Source organism: Canis lupus, chromosome 7 (assembly GCF_048164855.1).
Source record: "Canis lupus baileyi chromosome 7, mCanLup2.hap1, whole genome shotgun sequence".
NCBI lineage: Eukaryota > Metazoa > Chordata > Mammalia > Carnivora > Canidae > Canis > Canis lupus.
This window is the reverse complement of record NC_132844.1, coordinates 5,893,368-5,914,507: the sequence shown is the minus strand read 5'-3', so window position 1 is coordinate 5,914,507 and position 21,140 is coordinate 5,893,368. Positions and strand designations below refer to the sequence as shown.

At 38.2% G+C, this 21,140-nt stretch overlaps 1 protein-coding gene across 4 annotated transcripts in view; it reads left to right on the top strand.

The window, feature by feature from the left end:
* The window catches only part of FIG4 (FIG4 phosphoinositide 5-phosphatase), a 123,608-nt gene that overhangs the window by 78,575 nt on the left and 23,893 nt on the right, over positions 1–21,140 (top strand). For all 4 annotated transcript variants that reach the window (XM_072831789.1, XM_072831788.1, XM_072831790.1 and 1 more), the window contains 4 exons: positions 424–507; positions 2,593–2,788; positions 5,050–5,132; positions 8,546–8,632. In XM_072831789.1, coding sequence (XP_072687890.1) covers positions 424–507; positions 2,593–2,788; positions 5,050–5,132; positions 8,546–8,632 — 450 coding nt within the window. The remainder of the gene's footprint in view (positions 1–423; positions 508–2,592; positions 2,789–5,049; positions 5,133–8,545; positions 8,633–21,140) is intronic.

The following is a 21,140-nucleotide window of genomic DNA, read 5'->3' as shown; positions in this document are numbered from 1 at the left end:
CTCCCTGGGTGATATAATGTAATAAAAACATTGTCTGTAAAACTGAGCAGCTTAGTGTTTGGCCATTAGTTTTATGAGTTTAGTTTTACCTGAAAAGTAATTGTGACATATAAACAAAGCATATACATCTTGGCAGTAATTTAGGTATAACTCCATTCCAGTAGAGAAAATTTTAATTCAAAACCACTCAGTCTCATAATCATGAAGAAAATTCACAGTGAAGACTGAGAGCATTGAAGTTACCGGTGCCATTAGTTCATGGGATTTTATGGCCTTGATCACCTAAGCTCCCCTGAACATTTGGCTCAGAATAAGTAGCTCTGAGGGCTAAGAAGGCATGGTATAAGAATGTGAATTGAACAGAAGCCATTATCATCTGGATGAAAAGCGATTCATATGGACTTTCTTTTCCTCTTTCTCCAGTGACTTTATGCCTAAGACTGTTGGCATTGATCCGAGTCCATTTACAGTGCGGAAACCAGATGAAACCGGAAAATCAGTATTGGGGTAAGATTTGTAGATAGAATGAAATTTTAAAGACTCATGTAAAATAATATGACACTTGCAGTTAATTTTCACCAAAAACAATAACTGCAAGTCACATAGTTTGGAGCACATTCCACGTATTGCATCTATACAGGTAGTTTATTCATAGCATTGAGATCACTAAACAATGCAACATTGAAAGAATTTATAGGAATTTCAGCAACATGGTATATTTTGTTATTTTAAATTAGGAATATCACAGATGGCATAAGAATAGGTAGCAGATCTTATGTGTTATGTCCTAGAAATAACTTAGCATCCTCTGTTTCCCACAACATAAAATACTTACATAAAAATTTATAGTCATTTTATTTATTTTTTGTTGGCATCCAGAGGAACCATTAAAATAAATATGCTCAGGGATCCCTGGGTGGCGCAGCGGTTTGGCGCCTGCCTTTGGCCCAGGGCGCGATCCTGGAGACCCGGGATCGAATCCCACATCGGGCTCGCGGTGCATGGAGCCTGCTTCTCCCTCTGCCTATGTCTCTGCCTCTCTCTCTCTCTCTCTGTGACTATCGTAAATAAATAAAAATTAAAAAAATTTAAAAAAAAAAGATTTAAAAAAAAAATATGCTCAGGTAGAGAAACTAATAGATTTTCTGTGTATTACTGTAACATTGTTTGGGGGAAGACTATTATATCCAGTAATGTGAGGAAGAAGTCAAACCGTGTTTACATCTTCATGCTTAGAAACTAGAATGAGATGTTATATGTTCTAGCATAAGGATCGGTTTCTGCCATTTACTTGAGTAATCCCAGTGATGAGACTTTTTTCTAGACTCTGGCTGGAAACCCTGGCCAGGCTGTAGATAATTGAGTCCTAACTGTATTTGTGAGCATGTGTGAGATCCTGGTTGGATTCTAGCTACATGTGGTTTATACAATGGGATATGTATTACTATTTCCAGATACACCATTTCTATGCCTTAAATATATGGCTCTAAATAGCGGCATGTTAAGCCTTGAACTGAAAACTAAGGAATTTAAGAGATATCCTCAGGAGTTCAGAATTCAAGAGGTTCCTGGAATAAATATGTACATGATCAACTACATTACTGTAGTTTATCAATTACAATTACAAATACAAGTTGATCAATTACATTACATTTCGTAGCACAGAAATGCCATTGACTTTAATTTTTACTTTGTAGAAAGTCAGAAATTAGCTTATTTTCTAAAATATTTAATCCATGGTCAGACAGTATTGCATTTTCCTTTCTTAGAACATTTCAGAATATTACAGTATTTAATATTATATTAAATAATATTGTAATATTAAAATATTACAGTATTTAAGTCTTTTGTAGAAAGTAGTTTTTAAAGAGTGAAATATTAAAACTTTTTTCATAAAAGCCAAAAATATTCTATAAAATATTATCTGAGTTTTAAAAAGCAATATTCTTACTACTCTCATATTTGGAACTAAAGGTAAGTACTTTTATAAGTCTGGGTTTTTGGAGTTTTTTAACCCCCATCTATTCCCTACTATTAGCAGGAATGTCTAGCAAATATGGTTATGTACTGGTAACAATAATTTTAAATTTTGGTTTATGTTCATCAGTAGCTCAATACTATGGTACAAATCGTGAACTAATGCTGTGATTGATCAAATCATAGAATGAAAGGAAGTTTACATGGATTTGGCTATTGACTCTTCTTGAAACTTTTACAAATTATAGGTAGATAATTTTACTAATGTCACAAACACATAGTCTACAATTGCACCATACATTTTGAAAATATTGATTTCAGTTACCAAAGGAAAGCACAGTAACCAGGTGGTAAGAAGACTTTTCTGCATTGGTTTACCCCTACTTACTGGTTTATTTTTTGAATTTACAACAGGATTTAAATTCATATAAGGTCAGTACATGTACATGGTAAAATGTTAAGGTTTTCTCTTATTCGTAACCTGAACCCAGAAACTAGTTTCTCACCCCGTTTTCTTGTGCTTCACTAGGATTAAGATTTTGGACAGAGTCATACATAGTGACTGTCAATGGTTTGGTTTAAAGATGCTCTGTAGCAATGTTCATCTTTTTAAAGGAACAAGAGCAATAGAGAAGAAGCTGTATTACAGCGGAAAACAGCAGCCAGTGCCCCACCACCTCCCAGCGAGGAGGCTGTGTCCAGCAGCTCCGAGGATGACTCTGGGACTGACCGGGAAGAGGAGGGCTCTGTGTCTCAGCGTTCCACTCCAGTGAAGATGACGGACACGGGAGACAGTGCCAAAGTGACCGAGGTGTGCAGGATAGGTGTGACCTCGGGTCCAGCATGAGGCTTTGGAGAACAATCTCTAAAATTCTACTTTCTGTTAAAAGACTAGGAGTCAGAAAAGGCCACATTATCTCATGCACACTATTCTAATGTGTGGTATTTGAGGCACTATAGAGATGAATACTTTTTTTTTTAAATTGAAGTATGGGCAACAGACAATGTTACATTAGTTTTAGGTGTACAGCATAGTGATCCCACAACTCTCTACATTAGTCAGTGCTCACCATGATAAGTGTAGTCACACCTATGACCATACAGTGTTATTATAACATTATTGATTATATTCCCTCTGCTGTGATTTTCATCTCCATGACTTACTTACTTATTTTATAACTAGAAGTTTGTACCCCTTAATTTCCTTTACCCATTATTCCCATGCTCTAACCCCCTCCTTTCTGTCAATCGCCACTTTGTTCTCTGTATTTATGAGTCTATTTCTGTTTGTTTTTTAGATTCCACATATAAGTGAAATCCTATGGTATTTGCCTTTCTCTGTCTGACTTATTTCATTTAGCATAATAACCTTCAGGTCTATCCATGTTGTGAAAAATGTCAAGAATTTCGTTCTTTTTTATGGCTGAGTAATATTCCAGTGTGTGTGTGTGTGTGTGTGTGTGTGTGTGTGTGTACCACATCTTCGATATCCATTTATCTATTGATGGACACTTAAGTTGCTTCCATATCTTGGCTATTGTAAATAATGCTTCATTAAACATAGGGGTGTGTATATCTTTTGAATTTGAATTGCTTTTGTCTTTTTTTAGGTAAATACTCAGTAGTGGAATTACTGTATCATGTGACATTTCTATTTTTAATTTTTTGAGGAACTCCATTCTGTTTTCCACAGTGGTTGCACTAATTTATATTCTCACCAACAGGGCATGATGGTTCCCTTTTCTCCACACTCTTGTCAACACTTGTATTTCTTGTCTTTTTGATACTAGCCATTGTGACTGGTGTAAGGTGATATCTCATTGTGGTTTTGATATGCATTTCCCTGATGATGAGTGATGTAGAGCATCTTTTCATGTGTCTGTTAGCCACCTGGATGTCTTCTTTGGAAGAATGTCTATTCAGGTCCTCTGCCTATCTTTTTAATCGGAAAATTTGTTCTTTAGGTGTTGAGTGTAGCTGTTCTTTATATATTTTGGATATTAATCCCTTGTTGGATATATCATCTCTTCTCCCATTTAGTAGGTTGCTTTTTTTTTTTTTTCTTCTGATGGTTTCCTTTGCTGTCCAAAAGCTTTTTATTTTGGTGTAGTCCCAATAGTTTTTTTTGCTTTTGTTTCTCTTGCCTGAGGGGATCTATCCATAAATATATTGGTGGGCTGACTGTCTGTTTTCTTTTAGGAGTTTTATGCTTTCAGATCTCACATTTAGATCATTAAGAGATTAATACATTTAGCATAGACATTATTGAAATAAAATTAGTGTTTTTATTCCCACGTAGAACAATAAATTTCTCAGCACTTCAGAATTTTTAAGAGAACCCTGTCCACTTTTGAGCAGCATATCCACCTGAGGTCCATTTATTTCCTTCCTTAGCACACTGTTGGAATGTGGGGTTTGGACCTGGGCCTCATAATCTTTGTATAGCCTGAGTGGGAAATTCACCCTGTTCAATCTGATTTACCAATATTAAGGAACATAAAAGGGAAGTAAACTTCAAAATAACCAAATGTAGCTTTAGGGAAATTTAATTTCCAGAAATAGCCAAAAGTCACAGAAATAGTTATGGCAAGTAAAATGTGATAATGTAAGAACTGAATTCATTATTCCAGGAGTTGGCAAAGTATTGCCAATGGTCAAAATCCAGCCCACTGCCTGATTTGTTGGCCCTCTCCCATGCCTATTTGTTTACATATCAGTATGCCTGCTTTGGCACTATAACAGCAGTGTGGAGTAGCTGCAGCGGAGATGGTATAACCCAAAGAACCTAAAATATTCACTATCTGGCCCTTTGCAGAAAAAGTCTTCTAATTCCTATACTATACAAAGGGAACTGGTAGTTATTTAATAGCTTTTTACTCTAAAACAAAGTATTTTTAGTGGAAACAAAATCAGATTTTTAAAAAAACCATTAACTGAGTTTATTGAATAGATTGAAGAGATATTGTGATTGCTTTTGTGGAAAATTTCACAGGCTCATGTTCTTCATCTTTGGAAATAATTAATATGCTCGATGTCTAAAAATTCTTCCTGGCTCTTTATTTGTAACCCTAGAATGTGGTCCAGCCCATGAAAGAAGTATATGGAATTAACCTCTCAGATGGTCTCTCAGAAGAGGATTTCTCCATTTACTCAAGGTAAACTACTTTTACGTGGAAATTAAGAAAAAAAATGCAAATGTATTATCACAATAACTTATATCTAGTATAACTTGAAAAAATGAAAATAGTCAACAATATAGAAAGACATGAATTCCACTTGGAATACAGTGGTAGTGTTTAGAAGGTCAAATTCTGAAATATTGATTTCTATTTGGAGTTAAAGCCTGATACTCTCAGTCCCCTCAATGATAAAAATTTATGATGTATCCATGTATTCTCACTGCCCATACATAAGCTGCAAACTGAAGTACACATACATTTCTGTATTCTTGCATCCACAAAATCTCAAGATCAGATAACATCTTACAAAATGAACCTGGGATATTGATGATTGAGGACCTTGCATTTGCGTTAGCTGTGGAGTGCTGGTGGGAGTGGTGGAAGAAGGAAGTAGTGATATAAGGGCATCAAGAGTCAGAATGTTCTAGACCATTATTAGACTAAGCTGAAAGAGGATCCACCAAAAGGTGTTCCCTGAGTATGTATACATAATTGTGTGTGTGTTTGTGTGTACATGTGTTTCTGAGAAGACTCACAGTTAATCAGATTTTCAAAAGAATCCCTCACCTGGAAATCTTCAAGAACCCACGATGACCACTGTAAACACTTCCTCAGCTTAATACATGCATTAAGAAGACCTAATTATTGCATGTGAATACCATTCCACTTCATTCACGTTTGGCTTACATAAACTCTGTGATATAAATGAGCTTTGATCCTGCATTCTTTTTTAAGGAGAGTATTTCATTTGTTGAATCCATCAAACTGGATATTGACAGCTTTTTACTCCAAGCTAGTAAGATCTGCTATAATATGTAAGATATAAAAATGTATAGCATCTCCTAACTGCAGAGGCACTGGTATGACCCCACATTACTGCCTTAACAGAAGCCAGTTTAGTCACCCAAAATTCAGCCTGGACACACAGGTGCACAGTCACTTATCCATCATAGCTGTCCCAGCAATATGGCTAAACTTCAGCATTTGAAGTGAGCCTTTGTAAGCCACATGGTCTGGAAGAATGAATTATCTGGGGTTAGTGACTGTCTAATACTACTTTGCTTGTTACAGGGAGCGGGGGGGTTTAGGCTCCTGTTAACTAAGCGAAAAGAAAGTGTCTCTTGCTTCAGGCATGACTTTCCTTTGGAGCCTTTTTAGCTCAGTCTGCCTCTGAGGCCCACTTTTAGTTATCCCTTCTCAGGGAGTGACATACAACCCTGTTTAGCCAGAGTATCGCTGGGAAACAGTCTAAGAAGGATATGAGGATAGGCGCATGGGTAGGGAGTACTGCAGGGGAGGAAGGAATCCATGTTCTGGAGTTCTGTACTTGATATCCTAAGAACAACACCTCCTCCTTTGATTTGTGTAACACTTTACAGTGTTTTATTTGTTCTTTAGACAACTGTGTAGTAGGCTGAAAGATATTATTATCCCTCTTTCTAGGCTAAGAGCACAGAAAGAGCCATTCAATGACTTATTCAGGAGCCCTTCCCTGGGCTTCATGGATATCTATGATTTTTGACCATGCAACCTCTTTATTCTCTTAATAATATCAGCTGCCCCTGCTTGTGAGGCAGGCCTGGGAGGAAGGGAAGAAACAGAGGTCTAGTCATCTCTTCCCCTCTCTGTGAGTAGTTCTTTTCTGTGGGCAGACTGCCCCCTCTGGCAACAGAAGCGCCTCCCCTCTCCATCTGTCATGGGCATTGCTATGGCAGGGGCAGCCACTCTCCATCAGTATGGGGGGTGTAGCTGTGCCAGGGGATGGCTATGGATGCTTAGGAACCGACTGGTACCCCTTCTGGCCCTAGCTGGGCCCTGGGGCTCTCCTGGTGCCTCCTCTGATCCAGAGAGCAGAGCTTCAAGGGCAGAGAGCCTATGTCATTCTGGCCTCCTCCCACTGCAGTCCTACACCCAGTTGGCTAGTATCCAGCAAAGATTGTGGGTGTAAAGACAGTGCCCTGGCCTGGCAGGCCTGTAGCAGCTCCCACGTGGGCAACCACAGAATGATGACAGGAGGAGAGATGCTCTAGAACTGGCAACTGTAACTTGTCTTCTAACTTCCTGTTCTCTTGCCTGTTTTTCCTACATTTGACCTCAACCACCTTCAAACTGCTGAAGATCTCTCAGTTTTGTAGTTTTGTTCTAATTGCATAGCCCTAGGCTCTATACCTTCCTCTGCCTTTAGCATTTCTGATATCTTTGGTTTGCGGTCTCAGCCAGACCCGGAGATGTTCTGCTTACCAACTCAGAGCCTCAGACCTACGGCAAATCTTCCTTTAAAAATAAAAAATTCTGACAGTGATTATGTACATGATTTAGGAAGTTGAAAGTTCTGTACTAGTAACAGGTGTCATGTGACACTCTTTCCCCAAAATGGATCAAAAATGTTTATTTGCTGAAGATCAAAATTGAAAAAATATAAGTTATTTGGAAGTTTTCCAATAGCGCCCTAACTACTTAGTAATTGGTAGTTTCTACGGCAATTTTTTTGATCTTTAAAAAAAAAGCTAATAAAAAAATAATGATACAAGTATCTATAATCATCAAAAGAAAATATTCGAATTTGTAGAAAAGTAGGAAAGGGATCAGCCCTTTAAACATGCCCCATAACCTCCCAGGGGCACATTAGAACACAATTACAAGCCCTGTCCCTGAGGGGACTACGGATGCCTGTAGCACAGACCACACTAGGACAAGTATGCACTTGAGGAATAAATAGCTGGTGGTCCTTGGCCCATTGGCCCATTGCTAAGTATCCTCCTGTCCTGTGGAACTGGCTGGGGCAATTCCCTGATTCCCTGTGACTCTCAGCTTCAAGCATGAATTAGTGTTGTTCCAAGCTTCTCTAGGGAGGGGTGGTGTGGCAGTGGGGCTCCACAGGCACCCTCCTTCCCCATCCTTCACAGTTGAAAGTACTGGAGTGGCTAGAGTACACTTGGGGATTCTCGTGGTCCTAAGGAAACAGAGTCCATGTGCTGGGTTTTCAGCAGTGTCCCTGCTTTGGGAGATGGATCCCTGGCCTGATCCTGTTCTTTCTTTGTCATTTGTCTCACTGCAAAAGCCTCCCCTCATGTTCACCACTTCCTGCTGCAGGTAAGGCTTAGATAACTGAGGCTATGAAAGTTCATCTCCTTGGCTTCAGGAACACTGTGGTTCAAGTTCTCCATCGTGTTTAAGTAAACAGAGACACAGGATTCCCCCTCCTTCCTTTGTAACAAACCCACTGTAAAATCAGGCCCCCTTTTGTGTTGCATACGGCACTCTCGTGTGCTTTTCTGAAATAAGCAGACTGTTGTCCTGTGGAAGCTCATACCATCTCTGTGTAATCTACTGAATTTATTGCAAGTAGCCCCTTCTTTAGTTCACTTGTTATCCATTGTAACTTGTAGATTTGTTCAGCTGGGTCAAAGTCAACATAAACAAGACAGGAGCAGCCAGCAGCTCTGTTCCAGGTGCCCAGATGGTGTTATAAAACTGTAAGTATTAGATTAGACCTTTAAAAGATCTTTGTATTCATGTCATTTGTCGTACTTTTTTTTTTCAAACTCTTTAAGAAAATGATTCAGTTTGTCACCATATTAGTATAAGCCCTAAAGAATCTCCAAAAAAAGCTGGGTAGCTGTGGGGATGGGGAAGAGACCAGCAGCTTTGACTTGAAGTGTACCCTGTGGTGGGATTGGAGTTGGTGGCGGACTCTCTCCATAAACTCGGCTCTCCCGTGGGTAGAAGTGGGAGTGACAAAATAGTTCTGACCCTGGAGATAGGCTCCTCCAGTTCAATACAAGACCCTTGAGGGCAGTGATGAGTTTATCTCTTCCAGCTGTATATCCCCACTGGTTCTAATGGTGTGCTGTAAGTTAAACAGGTGTTTTAGTTAATTTTTAAACAGAATCAGGTTCATATCCTAGATCATAGCCTAGTATTTCTTTTTTTTTTAACCTTGATTAAGTAACTTAAGTGTTTATGGCTCAGTTTCCTCATCTGCAAAATGGGATGGTAGTAACACCTACTTTGTAGGAAGGTAGTAGGCTTAAATGCAGTAATGCATTCAAAGTACTGAGAACAGTATTTGGAAAAAGTTCTCAGTAAGTTGTGATCAGTACCACCACCACCATCATCATCATCATCATCTTCATATTCATTTTCATCATTATTCTCTGCTTGTTGGGACCAAACAAAGTAAAGGTTGTGACCAGAAGCGGCTCCTGATGCCGTATACTCAGTTGAGTTTCTCCTAGAAAATGGATCCCTGTGGTTATTAAATGAGGTGGTATATATGTGAGGTGTCTAGATCAGCATCTGGCATATAGTTGACATTTAACAAATGTTCTCTTCCCTTAGAGCAACTTTATCAGTTCATTTAATAACTTTTTGATGAATACTGATTGCCTGACTTCTCTGTGTACTATATCCGCATGCTCCTGATTGGTAGTTAAGATGCTGTTGTATTAATGCAGGCAAAGACTGGAGTCTTAGAGAGTAGTGGCTGGGAGGAATTAGGAAATGGAATAGATTTGGGGAATGTTTAGGAGGTGATGTGGTTTATGTATACAATGGAATATTACTCAGCTATTAGAAATGACAAATACCCACCATTTGCTTCAACGTGGATGGAACTGGAGGGTATTATGCTGAGTGAAGTAAGTCAGTCGGAGAAGGACAAACATTATATGTTCTCATTCATTTGGGGAATATAAATAATAGTGAAAGGGAAAATAAGGGAAGGGAGAAGAAATGTGTGGGAAATATCAGAAAGGGAGACAGAACGTAAAGACTGCTAACTCTGGGAAACGAACTAGGGGTGGTAGAAGGGGAGGAGGGCGGGGGGGTGGGAGTGAATGGGTGACGGGCACTGGGTGTTATTCTGTATGTTAGTAAATTGAACACCAATAAAAAAAAAAATTGGAAAAAAAAAAAAAAAAGGAAAAAAAAATGTTTAGGAGGTGAGATGGATACTGACTCATCATGGAGGGAGAGAAAGAAGGCCTTATCAAGAATAACCCTTAAATTTTTTGGTTTGTGTATCAGGTTTGATTGTTTGATTGATGCATTTATTCATGTAGCAGATAGGTATTGAGGACACCTGTGTTAGGACAATTCAAAGCTTTCATTTACTGAGGTAAGGCATGCCAAAGGACGATCTAGTTTGGATTTACAGTAGCATCCAGGTAGCCATGTGTAGAGGCAACTGGGTCAGGTGTTCTGGAACTTCTAGGATTATGCTAGGGATGGTCATTTCCTTCTGGGGATGTACATGTCTATAGATGATAATTAAAGCCACTGGCTAGGATGAGACCACCTAGGAAAAGAGAATAGAGTGAGAAAGCTCTTCAACTGAGTCTTCAGGGGATCTGAATCTAGCAGCTGAGACAGAGAGAAACCTCCCAGGGAGGCAGAGATAGCTAATCAGAGAGGGGGAAGGAATGGGATAGAGGTTTATCACAGCCTCCAGAAGGGTACTTATTCCTCCCTTCTCTCCCTGTCATTATTTTTTTCTTTTTCTCCTCTTTTTAAAAAATATATAAACTCCTATTAATTTAGAGACCATTTTTCCTTTCTTAAGTCTCATTAGCAAATGGAAGTTTGGGCTCCCAAATGAATTAAAATAAATGTGACCAGAAAAGGAAAGGAAAGTATTTAAATGTGTTAGTTTAAAAAAAAAGAAAAAGAAAAAAAAAGAAAAAACCTCTCTTAATTAACTAAATTGCATTATACACATTGATTATTCCATTAAAATAGTATGGCACAATTTGGGAAAAAAAGTGAATATAGCATACAAAATAAAAGTATTTTGTATTTTCCTCAATATTACACCACTTTGATCCACAATTGGCCTTGCAGTAATTACCTTTAAATTCTTTTCTTAAAATATTTAATATTTGCTTTTCTGGGTCCTAACCCATATGGAAACCTTATGGGTCTAAAATTTTTTTAATCTTTGCACTTAATTAGTAAAGAATCTAACATGAGTGTCTTTTTGCACAGCATCTTAAACAGGATATCAGAAAGCCTGATAGGTTCAGCATTGTGTCATCATGGCAACTGTCCAAGAGTGTTGTTGTAGTTGTTTTGGGTGTTTGTGTCTTTGTGTGTATTCATGGGAGCCTGACTTAACTTGAAATTCTCTAACTAGTTTCTTAAAATGTCAACTATTCATTTTTAGATTTTGAAAGCTATGCCAAGATCAAGAGCAATTAGATTTGTATGAAATTATTGAAATTCTTATCTTGTTATGTTTTAGGTTCTAATATATTTTAAAAACAGTAATAAGTTTAAGTTTATATACATACATGTCCACTCATTGTCAGATAATTTGCAGTCTTACCATTTTTTCTTGAAATCCTGAGGCAAACCAATATTCCTTTTCTAAATGTGAGGTAAATACAACACCAAATATAAAAAGTATTGACCATAAACAACTGACAAGGACCCAGTGTAGCTGGGGCCCCTGAAAGGGAGGTACTGAAACCTGGGTGGGGTAGCTGGACACTTTTCACCCAAGGTTCTGGGGACATTTCTTAGAAGTGGATGTTAAATCCAAACTGGTCAGTGTCTACACTGTTAGCCCAAATACTCTGTATTTGTAGCTGTATTTTGTTTGAATGTGACCCTGCCCTTTGACTCATACCACTCCTTGAGTGTATGGATGGTGACTAGAGAGAGATGACATCAGCCAACATTTACTGACACTCACTTAATACTTTACCTGAATTAACTCAATTCTCATAATAACCCTATGATCTTTCTATGATCTTCATTGTATAGATGGGGAAACTGAAACAGAGAAGTTGTGAAACTTGCTCAAGGTCAAACAGCTAGCAAGTGGAAGAACCAGGATTCAAACTCAGATAGGCTAGCTCCCCATCACTGAGCTATAAATGCCCAGAGTTACCAGCTGCTTTTATAACAACAGTGGTAGAAATACTGAGTAATTAGTGTGAACAGCCCTCACTTTCCTTTGATCCTCTGACCTCATCTGGGTTTGTAGACATCTCTGCATGCAGGCATAATGTTTCTGCTTTGCTAATATTGAATTTGTTTTCATATTTAAATATAATATTTAAAATTATTCTTTTTCCAATACCCAGCATATTGTCCCCAATGTAGACATACCTTGTAGGCAAGGATACTTTGCTTGACTCATAGGATGGTATAGAGGCCATTTACCCATTGTCAGAACAGCATTGCTGCTCTTTACAATTATTATCCTACTAAGGATAAGTTCCTAGAGGGCAGCCCATACAAAGAATAGTATGTTAAATTGCGTTCTCAGGAAATATTTGCTAAAATGTTCTGAATCTTGTCCCTACCCCATCCCTCCCATTACTCTCAGAGTCTGTATGAGGCCCCCTGAGCATCCCTGTGTAGAAGCCCACCTCACCAGCATCTCCCTAGTTTTCAGCCACCCTCCCAATGTCTCCTTTCTCTCCCTATCCTTGAACATTTTTTAGTTTTTCCCCCTATTCTGTTTCCTGCTTATAAATCCTCTGCCCTCCCCTACTTTGTTCCCTTCTGGCAGAAGAAAAAACTAAGCACACCAAATTTTTAGCTTTTTTTCTTCTTCTTCTTCTCCTCTGTTGTATTTACACTTGCACCTGTGACCAAATGCAGAGTGAAGAGGACCCGAGTGGAAGGACTGGTTGTGCCAGGGCAAGTGGGTTGTTGCGTGGCTCACCAGTGATTCACTGTATTCATGCAAGACCGACCTGTTTCCATTTTACACTCCTACCAGTTCTCTGGGAGTTTTTAAGCAACAAATGCCAATCAGTGTAGGTTAAAAAGAGCATGAACACACATATTATTAGTACCTTCTATTCTGTGGCTCACCTATTCCAGGAATATGTCTCACTGTGTAAAAACTACCTCTAAGAAATAGTTCAAAATATAATACGTAGAGTTTGGATGTTAATACTAACTTAGGGTTCTTCCAACACAGGATGAACCAAAATAAGGTAAATTTGTATGTTTACTCTTTTAGGACCATCAGGTTGAATTTATTCCCCAAGTCCATCTCATAGTAAGAAGCATTTACTGACTTTACGGTGAATGCCCCTCGGTAAGGGTTTCTGTTAGGGGACGCGCTTCACAAATCACAGGGTGCTTTTACACAGAGTTAGCGCACCTTTTCACACTGATGAGATGAGCACAGCACAGTGGCCATGATTCACTCCACTTTGTTTTCTTTTCATGAATCATTTTCAGTGATGTATTCCCTACTTACGAGGAGTCACTTTCTGGGGTCCCCCGCACTGATTTCATCTGGCCCTCTATAGACAATGCTCTCTGGTCTCTGCAGCGGGTGCAATATTTCCACTTTCGTGGATAACACTTGTTATCTTTCCTAAACACCCTGAGTACAGTCTTTAAAGGTTTAAGGATTTAGAGCATTTGGGAGGCAGTGATCAGTGATGAAGCAGCTAATTCCCTCCACAGGCAGGAGATGACAGTTGACAAGGAAACTAGTCTGTGACCTCTTGCTCACTCCAGAAGTGGCCATGACTGTCTCTTTTCCCCTTTCGTTCCTGTCTTTACTTTTCTGTCTTCTTCTTTACTCTCTTTGGCTTTTCCTTTTTATCTTTTCTATTCTTACATGATCCCTGTCTGTCTACTTTCTGCCCTTCTTTTACTTTTACCTTCCTCTCTCTCTGTCCATCTCCTCTCCCTCACCATCCTCTCTCTGTCCTTCCAGGATAGTTTTAGCTGTTTTGTTCAGATACAGTAATCTCTCCAAAACACAAGTTTCCTTCAGGTTTTTGTTTTTTTGTTTTTGTTTTTGTTTTTTTTAGATTTTATTTATTTATTTGAGAGAGAAAGAGCACAAGCAGGGGGTGGAGAAGGGAAAGAGGGGAAGGGAGAAACAGATTCCCTGCTGAGCAGGGAGCCCCACGTGGGCTCAGACCTGGGACCTCAAGATCATGACCTCAGCTGAAGGCAGATGCTTAACTGACTGAGCCATCCAGGCACCCCTCTTTCGTGTATTTTAGAATAGTGCTTTTTAAACTGTAATTCTTGACTCATTCGTGGGCCATGAAACTGATCGAGTGGGCCTCCACACAATGAAATAAAATGAAACTGAACTGAATCCAAGAGAGAATTCTAGTGCATGGTGCAAAGTATAGTTGTCTTGTTAAGTGGAATTTTATTTCTCTGCATAAATACAGCTATATATTGGTTTGCTGTGCAAAGTGCATTTCTTATTTTCAATAATAGTCACAGATTGGATTTATATGAATGCACCTTTTCTGGAACCACATGAATTAAAAAACTTAGTTCAGTTCCCAGCATGTAGGCATTTAATAAATGTTGATTGAATCAATGTGTGTGTGTGTGTGTGTGTGTGTGTGTGTGTGTGTGAGTGAGTGATTTCTCTCGGGAATAATTAGAAACAGAGAAGTCAGGAAGAAAAGGAATCAGTAAGGGAAGAGAGTATTCTGTGGTCTGTCCATAGTGGGTAAAATAAATGTAGGCCTTGAAAAATATACACTTGTTATGTAAAATAAATCGAAAAGTAGGAGGGGCCCATTAGGGGAGGAGGTAGCAGGAAGCGGGAGCTGAAAGTCAGAATGAAAGTGCCATTAGATACATAAAGTGAATGTCTCTTGAATTGAATATTATCTACAATAGCATCTGCATACTATGTTAAGATAAATTTAATAGAACAAGGTGAGTTTGGTGAAACTCTTAGGGAGGGTATCCTGAAAGATTTCTAGCATATAAGGAATAATAAATGTAAATTTAATTGTAGATACTTTTGTTGTTAATTTAAGGTATCAAACTGTCTTTATTGTATATTTTTAAATTATATGTATTGCCAGTTTTATTTTGGTAACTCCCATTTACGGGTGCTTTCTCGGGTTCACATGCGGTCCTAAATACCCCCTTAATATGGATTTTGTTGTTGTTGTTGTTTTCAGAAACATAGCTCTTCTGTAAGGTAAGGTATACTTATCGTACACATAAGACATTAAAGGCATTAAATGGCAGATATTCAATGTATGCTCATTATGTGCCAGGTTAGGTGTTCCAAGTGCATAGTTGAATGGGATATAGTCCCTGCCTCTAAGGGTTTGCATTGACCTATGTAGGGTCAGTGTTTCTAGGTGGTAGGGAGGTGCTATGAAGATGTTAGCAGAGGAGGCTTTGGGGGTGTAGAGAAGAACCTAAATCCTTCAGAGATTCCCAGGCAGGCTTTATTCTCAGGCTAAATTTTAAGAGAAAGATGGGAGTTATTTGGTTAAAGAAGACTAAGAGGGCTCTGGGCAGAGGTTCAAGACCATGCACCACTTTTGGAGATCCATACGTAATTAATTAATTCTATGTCTAATGCAAGGGGATTGTCAATGAGAGACACAGGCAGGTAGGAACAAGATCAAGCAGAGATGGTGTGAGAGAGTGTGGCCCTTACCCTATAGGCCTATTTTAATCAGGGGAGTGATAGGCTTATATTTGCATTTTAGAAAGGTCGCTCTGGAAATAGCGTGGAGAATGGATTGGAGGCCGGGAGATAAATGACATATCAGTCAGAAACATCAGGAGAAGAATTGGATGCAGTCTGCTATTGGCAGTTAAAATAAAGAAAGGATTATTTTGCAAAGGTGGAATCTATACAGCTTGGTAAAACTCGGTGCAGTGGATTGGGTGTGAGGAACATGTGAGAGGCTGTTTTCTAATTTTGTTGACTAAATCTAGGTCACTGGGATTGGGGATAGATGACAGATTTAAGTTTGGAGGCTAAAGTGTTTCATATATGACAGTAATAGCACATACAAGATGATTTGGTGCTCAAGAAGTTCTAGATTACAGAGAGTAGATAAGTTTAAGTTTGGGGGATTTTATTACTGTTTTTTTTTTTTTAAGATTTTATTTATTTATTCATGAGAGACACAGAGAGAAGCAGAGACATAGGCAGAGGGAGAAGCAGGCTCCATGCAGGGAGCCCCATGTGGGACTCGATCCCGGGACTCTAGGATCACACCCAAGGCCAAAGGCATCTAGACGCTCAACCGCTGAGCCACCCAGGTGTCACGAATTTTATTACTCTTGATTTAAAAAAACAAGCAAGTAAAATTTCTTTCTATAAACGAGTCCAAGTTAAATAGATAATATTATACATACTTAAAATTTTCTGGAGACCCATGTTCAGATTAGAGGGGGGAAAATTCTTCAATTGCTGATAGAGATGAAGAATTTATTATGGCTCTAAATGTATTTTTAGCCCATAAAACACTGTCTTACTTTGTATATGAGCAAGCAGGTCAGTCCTGGGGGAACAGATTTAGATATCTGATATGTAAAGGGGTATTACTCATTGGTTTTCTTTGCTCTGTATACAGGAATCACATTTTGTAACTGTTTAACCTTTTGCTATTTTGTTAGTTTACCAAATTACCATCAATTTTGTGTAAGGAAGGTGAGTGGGATGGTTTTGAGCAGATGGGATGATGATTGAGTCTCGTACTATGTCACCGTGGCTTCCTTTTGCACAGTGAGAATGTGTGCCCAGGTATGATGTATTCGTGGCCCCTGCCTTCTTTGATTATTATATATGAGAAGTCTTTGCAGTTAAGTTTTTGGTTGAAAGGCAAAAACACTTTGGATTTCATATTTAAACATAGCTGTACTATCCAGGATGTTAAGTCCTGATCATGTTTAATATTCACCAACAGGCATCAATAGTCTTTTAATATTATATAAATAATTTTTCTTATTTATCATTTTATATTATTACTCATTATCCTTATGGTCCTATGAAGAAATTTGAGGAATACTACCATGGAAATCAGTTACACTATGTTTTCATAATTAGAAGTCTGCTCATGTTTTATAAACATACTTCTGCCATTCCCTCCCCATTTTATGGGAACAGAAAGTCTTTGGTAACTAGAACTCAATATGTGGTATTTTTTTTAAATATTTATTTATTTGAGGGGGGAGAGAGAGAGAGAAAACGGGGGTGGCAGAGGCAGAGGGAGAGGGAGCAGGGGTCCCTAAGCAGACTGTGCTGATCACTGAGCCTGACGCAGGGCTAAATCTCACGACCTTGAGATCATGACCTGAGCCAAAACCAAGAGTTGAATGCACCACCCAGGTACTCCTAATATGTGGTATTTTTAATCTAAAATCAATCTAGGGATGGATGGCTGGCTCGGTTGGTGGAGCATTCGACTCTTGGTGTTGGGGTTGTGAGTTCAAGGCCCGTGTTGGGTGTAGAGAGTGCTTAAAAATAAAATCTTAAAAAAAATTTTTTTAAGTAAATAAATAAATAAATAAAAACACTGTGAGTTACTTGAGGGCACGGTGGATCTATTTTTGTATCCCCAGGCCCTAGGAGGATACCTGGTACACAGCAAGCATTAAATAAATTATAAATGAGGACTAGTCAATATTTGATAGTTGTTTTTTTTTTAACCTCTTTTAGGAATATCATGCAATAATTAAGTGTGAGGGAGAAATACCAGGGTTAACCAATTGAAGCAAATGGCAAGACAAATGATAGCTTTTTGTAAGTTTCTATTTGACTGTACACTTGACCCTTGAACAACATGGGGTTTAGGGGTACCAACGCTTCCTGCACTGAGCAGTCAGAAATCTGTATTTAACTGTGGACTCTCCCAAAGCTTAACTATTAATAGTCTACTGTTGACTGGAAGCCTTACTGATAACAAAAAGTCAAGTGACACATATTTGGTATGTTTTATATATTACATATTATATTCTTACAATAAAGTAAGCTGGAGAAAAGAAATTGTTAAGAAAATCAGAAGAAAAAGAAAATATATTTACAGTACTATACTGTATTTATTTTTTAAAAGTCTCCTGTAAGTGGACCTGCACAATTCAAACCCATGATGTTCAAGGATCACCTGTAGCTTATTTTCAGTTTTAGAGGTAGCACCTCAATCTTATCAGGTATCTCATGAGTTTTTCAGCTGACAAATATTGCTGTCTTGATTAGTTAACTTATACATTATATTAGTAAATAGACTAAAATAGGGCCATGATTTTCTTTTTTTATTTTATTTGGGTTTAGCTGTATTGAGGTATAATTGACATATAACATTGAATAAGTCTAAGGTGTACAATGTATTGATTTCATATATAGATATATATCATAAAATAATTACCACAATAAGGTTAGTTGTCACATCCATCACCCCTCATAGTGAGATCATACAGTATTTGTCTTTCTCTGTCTGACTTATTTCCCTTAGCATAATGCCCTCAGAGTTCATCCATGTTGTCACAAATGACAGAATTTCATCTTTTAATGGTTCAATAATATTCCATTACACACATATTTCATAAATATATACATCTCACATTTTTCTTTATTCCTCCATTGATAGCCATGTCTTAGCTCTTGTGAATAATGCTGTGATGAACATTGATAGGGGTGCAGATAACTCTTCAAGATAGTTCTTGGGGAGTCTAGCTAATGGTTTGTCTATTTTGTTAATCTTTTCAAAGAATCAGTACTTGATTTTGTGAGTCTTTTTAAAATTTTTCATATAGTCTCTCTCATTATTTCTGCTTAAATCTTTTTTTTTTTTTTTTAGATTTTTATTTATTTATTCATGACAGAGAGAGAGAGAGAGAGAGAGAGAGAGGCAGTGACACAGGTAGAGGGAGAAGCAGGCTCCATGCAGGGAGCCCGACACGGGATCCTGAGTTTCTAGGACCATACCCCAGGCCAAAGGCGGCGCTAAACCGCTGGGCCACCGGGGCTGCCCTGCTTAAATCTTTATTATTTCCTTTCTTCTGCTAACTTTGGGCTTAATTTGTTCTTTTTTTTTTTTTTTTAAGATTTTTATCTATTCATGAGAGGCACAGAGAGAGAGGCAGAGACATAGGCAGAGGGAGAGGCAGGCTCTATCCCAGGACTCCAGGATCACGCCCTGAGCCAAAGGCAGACGCTCAACCACTGAGCTACCCAGGCGTCCCAATTTGTTTTTCTTTTAAGAACTCCTTAAGGTGTTAAGTTAATTAAGTTTAGTTGAGATCTTTCTTTTTTTCTTCATGAATATGTTTATCTCTATGAACTTTCCTCTCAGAACTGCTTTTGCTGCATCCCATAAGTTTTGGTATATTGTGTTTTCATTCTCATTTGTCTCATGCTATTATTTTTTATTTCTCTTTTGATCTCTTCTTTGATACATTGGTTGTTCATCAGTGTGTTGTTTAATTTACATGTATTTGTGAATTTTCCAATTTTCCTCCTGTTATTGATATATCTAGTTTCATTATATTGTAGTCAAAGATACTTGATAATAACTTCTGTCTTCTTGACTTTGTTGAGACTTATTTTATAGCTTAACTCATGATCTATCCTAAAGATGTTTTGTTGTATGCTTGAGAAGAATGTTTATTCTGTTGCTACTGGATGGAATATTCTATGTGTGTCTATATGTTCATTTGGTCTATAGTGTTTTCCAAATCTGCTATTTCCTTATTGACTCTGTGTCTGGATAATCTACCTGTTGTTGACACTGGGATATTAAAGTTCTCAGCTATTACTGTGTTGCTGTTTATTTCTTCTTCTAGTTCTGTGAGCTTTATATAGTTAAGTGCATAAGTATTTACAATTCTTATATCTTTGTGGTAAAATGACCCTGTTTACCATTATATAATTACTTTTCTTTGTCTCTTTTGACCATTTTTAACTTAAAGTCTATTTTGTCTAATAAAAGTATAGCTACCGCTGCTTTTTTTGGCTACAAAAAAGCAATTGATGTATCTTTTTTCCATCCCTTTGCTCTCAGTTTGTATGTGTCCTTAAGACTAACATGAGTCTCTTGTAGGCAGCATGTTGTTGGATCTTGCATTTTATCCATGTAGCCAGCCACTCTGTATCTTCTGATGGGAGAATTTAATCCAATTATGTCTAAAGTAATTGATGATAGGTAAAGACTTACTCTTGCCATTTTGTTCATTGCTTTCTGTTTTGTAGCTTCTTTGTTCCTTGCTTCTAAATTGTCTTCCCTTTGTGATATGATGACTTTTTGTAGTAGTATGCTGTAGCTCTTTTTGTTACCTATTTTAAACTGGTAATGACAACTTCAATAGCATACAGAAACTGTATACTTTAACATCTCTTTCCCTTTACATTTTAGGTTCCCGATGTTACAGTTTACATCTTTTATATTATATATCCAATAACAAATTACTGTAGTTATTTTTTTAGGCATTTATTTTTTTCACCTTTAAACTAGAGTTGAAAATGAATTACACACTACCATTACAATATTAGAGAATCTGACTTTGATTATATATTTACTATTACCAGTATTACACATTCATATGTTTTTGTGATATTAATTAGCATTGTTTTATTTCCACTGCCCACCGAGTCCCCCTTGCCAGACAGGGCCACCAGCTTGGCTATGCATATAAGCACAGGCACTGCCTAGGATCTCTGCTGGGGCACAGCTGCAAAGAGAAATGTGGTCTGCCAAAATTGAGTACTGGTTACTGTAAACCCTGCCTACCTTCTCTGCTTCTGATTCTCAGTGGTCAAGTCCTACAGATTTCCTGTGACCCCTGTGAGGCAAGATCCAAATGGGCCTCCTGGGAAGGACCCTGCAATGCTGGGGGAGCTGGATGTCCATTTCGGGATCTTTCTTCCTCCCACTGTAGAAACCATAGGCCCAGAGGGCCCCTCTTGGTACGGTGCTGTGCCCCTGGGAAGGGGCAATGTGATCAGAGTGTAGCCACTCCTCTTAGCCTTTCTAAGGTCATCCTTCTCAGTCTTTGTTTTCCAAGTGGGTGCTTCAGCATCATCCATGGGTTCTGAGATTTCACATTGCTGTCTTGTCTATGGATATTTGCCAGTTGGTCTTACAAAGGGGACTGAGGTCAGGAATGACCTATGTCACCACCTTGATCCATACTTTTCTGATTTTCAGTTCCCTGCTGCTACCAAATTGCAGAAGCTCTTCAAAAGAATTCCTTCCCCATATGTAACTAGCTCTTAGAGTCCCATGATCA